The 11,990-nt window shown below is 41.3% G+C and overlaps 1 protein-coding gene across 3 annotated transcripts; it reads left to right on the top strand.

The window, feature by feature from the left end:
• The first annotated feature begins 1,656 nt into the window (after nt 1–1,656).
• POFUT3 (protein O-fucosyltransferase 3) lies at nt 1,657–11,616 on the top strand. 3 transcript variants are annotated; one of them, XM_088130027.1, is made up of 6 exons: nt 1,657–2,197; nt 3,394–3,533; nt 3,854–4,149; nt 5,589–5,883; nt 6,824–7,659; nt 11,147–11,616. In XM_088130027.1, exons 3-6 carry the CDS (start codon nt 4,069–4,071, stop codon nt 11,369–11,371), a joined length of 1,437 nt encoding a protein of 478 aa, XP_087986153.1. In that variant the 5' UTR covers nt 1,657–2,197; nt 3,394–3,533; nt 3,854–4,068; the 3' UTR covers nt 11,372–11,616. The 3 variants fall into 3 exon arrangements, with proteins under 3 accessions (XP_087986153.1, XP_007434280.1, XP_087986154.1); XM_007434218.4 differs by lacking the exon at nt 3,394–3,533; XM_088130028.1 differs by having other exon boundaries at nt 3,394–4,149.
• The last annotated feature ends 374 nt before the right edge of the window (nt 11,617–11,990 follow it).

Here is an 11,990-nt window from a genome sequence, read left to right as displayed (position 1 = left end):
GATTACATTTTATGCATGTTGAATTTACAACATTTTTCAAGCTCATTTTCTCAACTGTTCATGCAGTCTAGTATGGTTTTAACTTAGCTTCACGGTGTGAGCCCATCTAATATAGAAACTGAATGTTCTTATGTACCAACATCCTCCCCCTTCTCTTTCTCCTTCCATTAAGGCTTTGTCATGATATCCACAGTTCTACAAAATCAACATTTGCAACATTTCCTGAATAGAAGAAGCTGAAATAGTCTCTCATGCAAAAGAAGACCTATAATTTGCTGATTCTTTACAGTGTACTGTGTAAGATAAAGCTGTGTACACTTCAGAAATAATTCAGGAGACGTGCTTCAGGCCTCAGGCTAATGCAAGCTCAACAACAGAGTTCTGAAATTTAAAAAGATGCTGCTCTTTTAAGAGTCACAATAAACATATGTGGTTTTTAATGATGATTTATTAAAGCAGCAACATCTTTTTTCAGGTATAAACAAGTTTAAAAAGTGTATTATTAATTAATACCAGAGAAAGATTGTGCTTGGATGAGGTCAGAGAAATATTAAATTATTTCAGGTTTCTGCTGGCACGTAGTTCAGCAGTGAGGCTGAAGTAACTGTGAGCAGCAGAGGAGGTAGTTAACTTTTACATATCCTGTCACAGAATCAAATTCTGAGCATATTATCTGGCAATTCTATTTTGCTAATCCTGTGTTTAGCCTAGGGAATACCTTTTGGCTTGAACTTTAAATTAGTAGAGGAAAAGCTACTGCAGAGGAAATAAATATGTGGTCTTAAAAACCAAGTAGATCAGAGTTGAGCAACCTGGTTGCAGGGCCATAAGTAGCCCCTGAGCCTTCCTTTTACTCTTCTGGAGTCCCCTTCAATAGCCCCGTCAGATGCCAGGTGACCACCGTTTTGATGTGGGGAAGAGGTGAAAATGACAGAACAAGCCTGAGGTCACCTTAGCATGGGGAAAAGCAAGGTGAAGGTACAGGCCTCCTTCGCTGAAAACCCTGCCCATGTGAATTTGACCCAGGTGCCAGGTTGATTGTGCCTACCTAGGAAATTCACTTTACGTAATCAGTTTGCTAGCTGTGTAATCCATGGCGTGTTTCAGGAGCCTAAGGTCGGGCCCGTCGGGCCCCCTATTTTGTCCACAACCACAACCCTATGAGGTAGGTTAGGCTGAGAGAGTGTGGCTGAACGTGGGCTAGAACCTGGCTCTCCTCTCCCCCTTAACTGCTTTACCACGCAGGCTTTAATCCCAGCCACCAAGGTTGCCCACACTGGTCTACAGCATTATCTACAAGAGGAGACTGTAAAGCAAAATATTGAAGAGAATTAACGTTATGAAACGTCCCTCTGTTCAGCTCCGAAATGTTGGACGACACGTGAAGGAGGGGCTCTCCTTCTAGGGATTCCTCCCACCATCTGCGTCCGATCTGGACGGTCCCTAGATGGCAGCCACGAGTAAGAATATCCTGTATCATGTCTTCGCTGCCATCTTGCGGTCCTGAGGAGTTTTGCAGCTTGCATACGGTAGCTCTCGTTACGCCCGGCGGCATGCAATTATTTCTAACAGACAAACACGTTAAAGTTTTATAGCGTGAACTGTGCAATTAATTCATGTTGAGGCTTTTTTTTTTTTTTTGAACACTCTCAGGCGGTGTGTGAATGTGTCTGACGCAGCTGACTCTCAGATTACTGCATTATGCTAAAGCGAGTTGGCAATCGCCCTGCAAAGGCTATGGAAACCGCGATCTCTATTTTGTTTTGTTTTTTTATGCGCTCCCAAAACGGGAGGCTTAAAACCTTCCCCTAGAAACCAGAGGTATTAGCGGGTGAATTTATGATGTTCTTCCACCCATTTTGGCTGAGATCCTTTCGCTCGGGACGTTCCGGAAGAGATGGGTGTCTCCACTGAAAAGATGCCTGGATGAGCGTCATCAGACGAACTTTCCTTCGCACAAACCCAGCGCGTTCTGTCCTCCGAAGTGGGATTCGGAGAACCCTGGAAGGCGGGCGCCCGGGATCTGGTTCTCCCAGCTGGTCCTCCGTATGGGTGATTGTGGGAGAGGGGCGCTGCGATCCGCTGCAGGCTTTACCATCAACCTGGCGCGGGGTGGGGGGGGGGGGGGGGAGGTAGAGGTACAACTTGAAAGTAAAAAAAAGCCTTTCAACAACCTAGAAGAAGAACAGAGACTCGGGTGAGTATTTTTATTTCCTACGGGGCGCTCTTGTTAGCCTTGCCAGTCTGCAAAAGACGTGAAAAGGCGTCTGTAGGTTCTTCTTAAGAAGGAAAACTCTCTTTATTCGGTGTACTTTTGGTCTCCAGTGCTGCTAGGCAAAGAGGCATGTACAGTTGGAAATGAACGAACAATAAAAGGGGAAACTTTTAAACTTGAAATGCGAATTGAATGCTGTAGCCTCGCCCCTCGGGTTTTAACACAAAGGAGAAAGGAAAAACTTTGGGCCTATTTTAGCAGAAGCAGCTTCAAATATTTTCCCCTTTCTTTTAATTTCTAAAGTTTGTTTATCTCCCTATAACAAAAGCTTTTCGTTTTTAAAATGTTTTATATTATTTAATCTTTAAATTATTGTCGAAATTACTATTAAACATATATTAATATATTAATATATATTTAATATATGTGTTGAATTATGAATCTTAGTATTAATATTTAAATTATTGAATATGTTTTAATAGTTTTTAACATGCAGTTTAAAAAAATTAAAACCAAGTTAAGCAACACTCAGTTAAAACAGATATTTAACATTTTGTTTTAAAGCTTCAGTACTACTGAAGGAGAGAAGCAGAGGTAGCTTTTTTAAAAAAGGCAAAGTTGTTTTTGGAAGGTTTTCCTATTCAGACTAATCCCCTTTTTCCTGTCTCATTTCACCTTTGGGGGAAAACCTGACAAACCTTACTAAAATATTAGTGCTAATATTATCCTTAACACTTCAGGGAGAGAGATTCTATAATTGTCTTGTTGTACTTCCATTAGTCCATAGTAATTATATATTTGATATTGTGTGCTCTGCACTAAAAAAAAACAAACTAGAGATGGCTCAGATCAGTTCCTACAATTACACAAATTTTATGATGCAAAATGAATGTGAACTTACATGTATTTATTACGTAGCATTACTGTATTCTATAGAACAAAGCATGCTACTATTCACTCTGCCCCAAACATTGTAATTACTAGATACGTTATTTATGTCTTTACGGTAAAGAGATAAAATTTCTCAGCTAAATTCCAGATGTGAAATCTAATTCTGTCCTGTTTTATACTGGCATATAATGCAGAGCTCTGATAATAATTAAATGTAGGTGTATCCAGTTTCTTTTTGGTATAATGTGACCTTTTTCTTTCTTCTCAACTGCACTGCTGTTTCCAAGGTCTCCTACTATGTGTTGAATCAGAACTCCAATTATCCAGAGCCAGCAAAATCCACATCATCCTTCTTGTAGATGAATGGAAAGATAATGTAGAACAGTGGCGCCCAATTTGTGGTTTGCGGACCACTAGTGCTCTGTTGGTAAATAAAAATTAAATTAAATTAAATTAAATTTTAAATGACTTCAGTTTCACAGGTTTGTCCCAATATGGCGGTCTCAGAAGGTTTGTATTTGTCTCAGGGATAATTTGTATTTAATATTGGGGTCCTGCTTGGGGAGGGCCACATGTGCCATAGTACCCCCGTGCAGAGTGTTGCTAACTCTTGGCTTATGTGGTTCCCAAAAGTTTTTGAAGGGGGTGTGATCCTCCACATACATTAGAAAGACCGGGGACTGCTTTCTAGCACATATGCCAGCATAGGTTGGAGAATGTGCCTCTGAACTGTGTATTTTCATTTAGCAGGTGCATTAATTCCAAGAAATCCCTGATTTAGGAAGCTACAGTGATACAAGGTCAAGGATTGACCCAGGCTTGATGGCATTTCTTCCCACATCAGCAGTGACAATGAAGAAGAACATGGATTTCTAGGGAAAATAACAGTTGGGCCATTCGTGGGGCATGTTAAGGATTCCTGAACCTCAAACATGAATGCTTCTTATGCCTGATCATAAGGCATGAAAACAATTAGGAAGAAAAGATTTTGGGCATCCTGCTTCTGCTTTATGGCTGCCTTTTTTCTCCTGATCACTTTCCAGGTACCAAAGATACTCAGGATGGAGTTGTGAATATGTTCAGAAATGCCACAAGGAGAGGAAGGAATAGCACTGTTCTATGTAGTGCGAAGCTTTAAGGGTGGGAATGGGGACACTGCCATATCAGCTTCAGAACTAAGGGGTTCAGCCCAGTGTTTGGGGTTTGATTATGTACTTACCCAGTGGTCCCAAATGTCTGCTCCTTTCTACTGGTCTCTCAGCACTGTTGGGTTTTCACCAGTAAAAGGCAATACATGCAAACAGTAGAAAATACAGGGCGAGTCATTTTCGTCAAGTAAACAAACATCCCCGTTCTCATTATTCTGGTTCTGCTGTCATGAATTATTCTATGTTATAATGTCACAGCTTGGCTCCTTTTGTAAGACACTGAGCTGATGCAGTAAAAAAGGAGGAACCAGATCAGATGTAACTCTGTCATGGATCAGAAATGCTACTAATAGGTCCTGTGGAAAACTCTACGTTTTTTCATGTGAAGTATTATGAAATTAAATTTAGACCCTAAAGAGGATCTGCTGTTGTAGGCTTGAATCCAGATTAGATGGGGATAGTAGATTTCCTAGCTTCTGCATTAATACCTTCAGTTCTCTAGAAATGTTACACCAAGGGTGGGGAATCTGGAGAACAGGATAGGTTGTGGTGTATAGACAAGGAAAATTCCTAAAAATTAGAAGGAAGCATTTTCCATAAGCATCCTAGAAGATTTTGAATAAATCAGTTTTCTGCAAGTTTGGTTGGTTGGTTATTTTATAGTTTTTATAGCCTGCTCAACTCAAAAGACTTAAAATTATAAATGGAACAAGAGAATAAACAAAAAATACAAAAATCAGCAGTTTAGGAAATAGGAAATCAATCCTCTCCCAAGATGGATGACAATAAAGTTTCAGTAGAGTTGAAGGTCTGATGAAATAAAAGTATCTTTAAAGATTTTCTGGAAACTCTGAGGAAGTATCTTTAAAGATCTTCTGGAAACCTTCATGGACTAGAGAGCAACAGTCCAATATCATTAATAATATGAATAGAGTAAGTTCAGAATCCAAAAATAATACACCCCATCACAGTCTTATTGAGCACAGTGTATGTGTGTGTGCGCCTTTGAGTCAGTGTTGACTCCTGGTGACTGCCTGGACTAGTCCCTGTAGTTTTCTTGGCAAAATTTTGGAAATGGTTTGTCCTTGCCTGCTTCCTAAGGCTGAAAGAGTGACTGGCCCAAGGTCACCCAGCTGGCTTCGTGCCTAAGGTGGAACCAGAACTCAAGGTCTCCTGCTTTCTAGCCTGTTGCCTTAATCACTACACCAAACTGGTTCTTGCTAGAAAGTCTAAGACCATTTAAAATTGGTATCAGTGTGTACTGTCTTAAAGAGGTGTTCATGCCTTATTTCTTAAGCCTTCAGTAATTCTCAATTTTTCTTTGCTTTCAAAAGGTGATTGTAGAACTGGGCAAGTCTGAACAGTTGACAACAAAAAACTCAGTTTCACAAAATGATGCTTCCAAAGAAGATGAGTTCCAGAAATATCCTTCTCTGTTTTTCAAAAAGCCAAAACCTGACCACAATACAGAAAAAAAATTCAATGAAGACAGGTATCCCATCTTGTTGTGGTGGTCCCCGCTCACAGGAGAGTCTGGACGGCGTGCTCAGTGTGGCCTGGATGCTTGTTTCTTTACCATCAACAGGACTTATCAACACAATCCTATGACTAAAGCCTTTCTTTTCTATGGTAAGGGGCTGGTTATGGTTTTGGAAAGGCTATTGAGTGATCTTTTACTCCCCTTTTTCTTATGTAATTTACACCCTGATTGGTGTATAAAGAAAGAAGTGGAACCAGCTGGGAATATGGTTATTTAGATTATAGTCACTTCCTCTCTCTCTTCTATTTTTCTGTTTCCCCACCCCAAACAGTCAGCATTCCATGGCCACTGAGCATGCTTAGTCCCGATTGGGTTGTTTTCAGATTTGTTCCTCCCCTTAGTTTTTTTCCAAAAAGTGGACCGTTCCTCATAGTTGCAGCCAACACAGCATCCCCGTGGTCATGTGATTGTGATTGAGGTGCTTAGCAACCACCTCACAATTACAATGGTCGCAGTGTCCCACGGTCATGTGATTGCCATTTGCGACTTCATTGCCAGCTTCTGACAAGCAAAGTCAAAGTCGTGAATGGTAATCACGTGACCACAGGATGCTGCGACCATGCAGGATTTGCCTAACAACGGCAACTGGAACTGCCACAATTGCTGTCGTAAGTCGACACAGTCACATGACATTGTGCTTTCTGATTGCATCACTTAGCAATGGAATTGCCAGTCTCAATTACTGTTGTTAAATGAGGACGAACTGTAGGCTCAGTGGCTACCCATGCTGTCTGATGGCTGAGGAGAAAAAGCTCAAAAATGGGCCAAAAACAAGGAAGAAATACAGTAGAGTATCTTTGAAGAAAGCAGTGCCAGCTGGCTTGCATCCTTAAGAATGTTTTGCAATGTTTTGTTGCAATTTCCACTTCTTTTCTTATTATTAGTATGAAGCTTATGATTAGAGAATGTCTCTTTTACTGGTGATTATCACATTACCTTGATATTGAGCTATTTGTACTCTTGAGGAAAGTGCAACTAAGTTCAGCCGAATTTAGTTAAAAGGAGTATGCTGTATTTTTCAACACCTAGGTACTGATTTCAGCATAGACAACTTACCTCTGCCCCGTGCAGACTATCATGACTGGGCCCTTTTCCACGAGGAGTCCCCCAAAAACAACTACAAGCTGTTCCAAGCTCCGGCCATCACTTTATTCAACCACACAGCCACTTTCAGCCGCCACTCACACCTACCACTTACCACCCAGTACCTTGAAAGTATCGAGGCCTTAAAGTCCCTGAAATACACAGTTTCTTTGCCAAAAAAGAACAGCTTGCGGAAGAGACTTGCGCCACTTGCCTACATACAGTCTGACTGTGACCCTCCCTCTGACAGAGACAGCTACGTAAAGGAGCTGATGGCTCACATTGAAATTGATTCCTATGGGGCTTGTTTGCATAATAGAGATCTTCCAGAGCATCTCCAAAACCCAGCTTCCATGGACAGTGATAGTTTCCACAAGATACTTGCCCAGTATAAATTTGTCCTGGCTTTTGAGAATGCAGTCTGTGAAGATTACATCACTGAAAAACTCTGGAGGCCACTAAAGCTGGGAGTAGTACCTATTTATTATGGCTCTCCCACTATTCAGGACTGGCTTCCAAGCAACAAGAGTGCCATTCTCATCACAGAATTTTCACACCCGAAGGACCTGGCTCAGTATATCAAAGCTTTGGATGCAGATGACAAGGAATATGTGGCCTACCTTGAATGGAAACTGAAAGGTGACATTTCCAACAAACAACTGCTTGCTGTTATTAAAGAACGCACATGGGGAGTGCAAGATATCATGAAGGACAATTACATAGATGCCTTTGAGTGCATGGTGTGCACCAGGGTATGGGAAAATATCAGGAGACAAGCAAAGGTAAGTATAAATATGCCTCTGCTGAGTGACTTGTGGTCACTAAGCCACCTGCTATCTCTTGATCTTCAGTGTAGCAGGTCTAAAGTGTAACAGAGGCAAACAAGTTCTGCAGAACTACAGAGCGTTCTGACAGAAGATGTTGCCCAAGAGAAGTCCATGAGTCATTCTTGATCCATAAATGTGGAAAGTAGTTAGAGCACATTGACTTCACCCTACTATCATGTCCATTGTTCTCTCAGTTCTCCCATCTCCTTGAAAGTACATCGTAAGGAGGTGAAGCCTCTTGAACGTATGCAGGCTATAACCCTTTCAAGATACATGTAGTCCTTGCTTAATGACTATTCGTTCAGCGACTGTTCAAAGTTACTGCAGCGTTGAACTAATGGTATTTACACCTGGTCCTTGAAGTCACGGCCATTGGTGCACCTCTGTGGTCATGTGATCAAAATCAGGATGCTTGCAGCCTGCCTGAATTTATGACCACAGGGTGCATTTCAGCAACCCACACCTGCCTATTTCCCTCCCCGTCTGTGCCCTTTTGGCCCTCTGCACTCCACAGCCCCTGCCGCCTAAGCTCTGCTGCCTCCAGCTGACCTTGGCCATTTTCCTCCACTGCTGATGTGTGAACGGCCAGGCCGTTCATGAGGCAGCCGCTGGCTACAGCCTTCCTGAGGTCTCGCAAGGTTTCCTTGTCAGCAGCAGGGGCAAGAACTAAGCGAAGGTCAGCTGGGGGCAGTGGACCACAGGACAGCATGGGTCACGAAGTTCAGGGCAGTGGGAGGCTCCGCACCGTGTAGCTGGGCTGGGGCAGCTGCAGCTTGGTGCCTCAGGGCTGGGCTGGAGTGGCTGGGGTTTTACGCTGCACTGCGGTGGCAGGCAGGGGCAGCTTCAGCTTTGCAAAGGGCCAGACCAAGCTTGCCTCGTCAGCAGAGGGAGGAAGAAGATGCCAAAGGTCAGTTGGGGGCAGCAGGGCTGGCAGAGCAAAGGGCAGCTTGTGCACCTCTCACCCCCACAGCAGCCACCCCCAGCACAGCTGCACTCACACCGGGCCATAGTAGCCACTTACCTGCCTGCCAGCCTGCTTGCAAACCACCCAGGACTCTCAGCTTCCTGCCAGCTTCCCCATTGACTTTGCTTGTTGGAAGCCAGCAGGAAGTTGCAAGGAGGTCCTCGCTTAATGACCCGTGATTCTTGCTTAACGATGGCAACAGGGACTGCCGGGATTGCCATTGCTAAGTTATGCAGTCACGTGACATCGCGCTTTATGACCGATTCACTTAGTGATGGAAATTCTGGTCCCGATTACCATTGTTAACCGAGGACTACCTGTATTTTACTTTTCTACATTCAGTGAAATGTAATCTCTGAAGATACGATGTCCCCCATTTAACCAAGCCATTATATAATTATTATATCTCCCCATTGTGGGGAGATGGGTGGGGACAAGTCTACTAAAAAAATAAATAAATAAATATCAGGTCCAATTATTGCCAGAATGCTGATTTCTAAGCAGATACACAGAGAATTTAAAAGGGTGCAATTTGAGCTAGGTCATTAAGCTGCCTGAATTCATTTTTTAGAATTGCCTACATGCAATTCCATCTCAAACCTGTCTGTTGGATTCTAAGTCTGATCTTGGTGCTTAAGCCGAATATTGGGGTGATTTGTTTTGAAGAAAAGTTTATGCCTAGCGAAAGTATAACTCTGTGCTGTGAAATTAAAACTTTTATAAGCTGTTGGTTCTCTGTTGGTTTTATATTGGCATATATGGCAAATCTCTATACTGAATTTGACCAAAAGTATAAATTCAACTCACTTCTGCAGTTCAATCATTTTGGGAATGTTTAATGAAATGTTTTGATTGTAGTGGGCTAGAATCATTAATCTTGTTCTTTAAATGAAATCAACCAATTCACTCACTTCTTTTGAACATTTTCATTCTGACCTTCGTGCAATCTTCACTTGGAGAGAAATTATTTCCTTCACTTTTTTTTCTAATATTTTTTCTATTATTGCTTTATAATGTCTATAGATTCTGTCACTGACTTTTCAAAGAGTTTAAAATGGTTGACTTCTTTTTCAGTGGCATGACTAATCACCATATAATTTAGATTTAAATCTATCTAGTATGTTTTAATCTTCTAAAGCTGCGATGAGTGAATCTGTAGACCTTACTCTATAATACTGAACTCAACCTGTGTGTCCTTGTAATATCTCTATTAAAGTACAGGTATTTAGCTTAGGGGGGGGGGCAAACTATATCTTACCTGAACCCACAAAAGCCATGATACCAAAATGAGTAGAACTCTGGCAATTTGTTGTTGTTTTCTTATTTTTTCATATAATTTTATTACAGATTTTAATTACAATAGTACAATCTAATACAAACTTGAAGAAAGAAAAAGGAATAGAAAGAGTGAAAGGTGCAAAGGAGAAGGAAAAAAAGCAGTAAATAGAAAGACAAAAGAAAAATAAGAATGTAGTAAAGAAAGAGAAAAGAAATATATATGAAGAAGTGACTTCACACCTTCATCCCAAGCACAAAAATTTTTTGTAACTTTTCACTCCCTTTTAGTTTATAACCAATGATCTCTCCATCCCATATCTGGTAATTCATATGTGTTTGTTCTTGGAGTTTGTTGGGAGACTTTAAGGGACAAAAAGGAAAATCAACATGGAAAAAAATTAGTCCAATTTGGAAGTGACTTTTCAGGGATGTAACAAGTGCTTTAAATCCCTAAGGATTAAAGAACCCATTTTACCAATTTATCACTACCCTAAACTGCAAAAAGAAATGGAAAAATGTTGACTGAGGGCTATTGGTGAGGTGCTGGAAGTACATATTTAGATTACTATCCCTGATTTGTATGTATTTTTGATCATTGTGAGCTATCATTTTGACATTTGCTTTGTACCTATGTGAATTTTGAGATCCTTTGGCAGTGGCATCTTGCCCGTTTTCTGGATTGTTTTGTTTTATAAGATGAGAGGGGGAGAAAGAATGAGATTGCCCTCCCCCAACCTTCAAACCCACCCACTCTTGCTTTTGGCAATACTCCAAGAGGTCCCTTGTCTTGTTTTTATTTTTTTGGTGTGTTCAAGTCAGGCTTGACTCCAGACAACTGCCTGGACAAGTCCCTGCAGTTCTCTTGGCAATATTTGCCTCCTTCCTAAGGCTGAGAGAGAAGGACTGGCACAAGGTCACCCAGCTGGCCTTGTGCCCAAGTCAGGACTAAAACTCTCAGTCTCCCAGTTGCTAGCCTGATGCCTTAACCACTACACCAAACTGGCTCTCTTGTCTTGGTTATTCATGCCTAATTTTCTAATATCAGGTATTATCAGTTAATTCACTGGGCCATTAGACACTGAAGGTAAATCCTATATGGTAGGTCTAGAAGGCCTAAGTAGTAGACAGGAGAATATGTTCACCCTCACTTCTCAAACCCTGCATGAATAAAGCTCAGATTCTGTTTCTATCTTTTGCCAGGGAATGCTACCAAGAAGGTGGAAGGCAGAAGCAAACCATCTGAGCTGCCCCAGACCTCAAGCATTTGCTTTTTCTCCTCTCAGTGTGCAGAGAACAGTTCTGCAGGAGGTGTGGAGATCAAGCTTCGACCAATCTAAGAGAGAAGCTCACGCACTGCAGCAGCTGGTAGAAAGGAACAGAAATTTCACAGCCCTGGAGTTTTGGACTCTGGTTTTTAGAGAGTAGCTTAAAAAACACGAAATACTTACCTCAAGATAGGAAAAACGGTAACCAGAAAAAGCCAGTAGCAAAAAAAAGGTGTTTAAAATAAAGTAGGAAGCACTTTTAACAACTGAATGTATTGAAATGTGAAATTAATGACTATTTATCATGATCTATTTGGCCATCTTGTAATACATATTTTTACCAATGATACTAAGACAGTATCTTTAATGTGTCGATTAATACATGAATATAATGAAATCCATGCCTTTCCCTCTTTGTGGTTGTTTTTACTACATTTTACATTCAAGTTCATTTGCAAAAGATGTCTGGCTGAATTCTCAGCATCTCCAGGTGAGACCGGAGAAAATGAAATTCCTGCCTGAATCCCTAGAGAGCTGCTGCCCGTCACTTTCAACAACCTTGGGCTAGATAGACTAGTGCTCTGATTCAGAACCAAAACGCTTTCTATGTTCCTGGCATATTTATAAGCAGTTGAAATAATAGACTTCCCTGTTCAAAGGAATGGACATTGATCTGTGTGAGTGTGTATCCAAAAGAAATATTTTAGGTGGAACATGAAATGTTTACATGAAACCCATGGAAGGAAGAACTACAGAGCCATGGCAAGAACAAAAAGAAA

The sequence above is a fragment of the Python bivittatus genome, unplaced genomic scaffold (genome assembly GCF_059951505.1).
Source record: "Python bivittatus isolate LINGU-HERP-01145 unplaced genomic scaffold, Pbiv_v1 ctg000850_np1212, whole genome shotgun sequence".
NCBI lineage: Eukaryota > Metazoa > Chordata > Lepidosauria > Squamata > Pythonidae > Python > Python bivittatus.
The sequence above is the reverse complement of the archived record's forward strand: the minus strand, read 5'-3'. Positions and strand labels throughout refer to the sequence as shown.

Coding starts and splice junctions, on each gene's coding strand:
- POFUT3 (XM_007434218.4), top strand. CDS start 4,069: ATGAAAACAATTAGGAAGAAAAGATTTTGGGCATCCTGCTTCTGCTTT. Junction 4,150..5,588: donor TTCTCCTGATCACTTTCCAG/GTACCAAAGATA, acceptor TGCTTTCAAAAG/GTGATTGTAGAACTGGGCAA. Junction 5,884..6,823: donor TAAAGCCTTTCTTTTCTATG/GTAAGGGGCTGG, acceptor TTCAACACCTAG/GTACTGATTTCAGCATAGAC.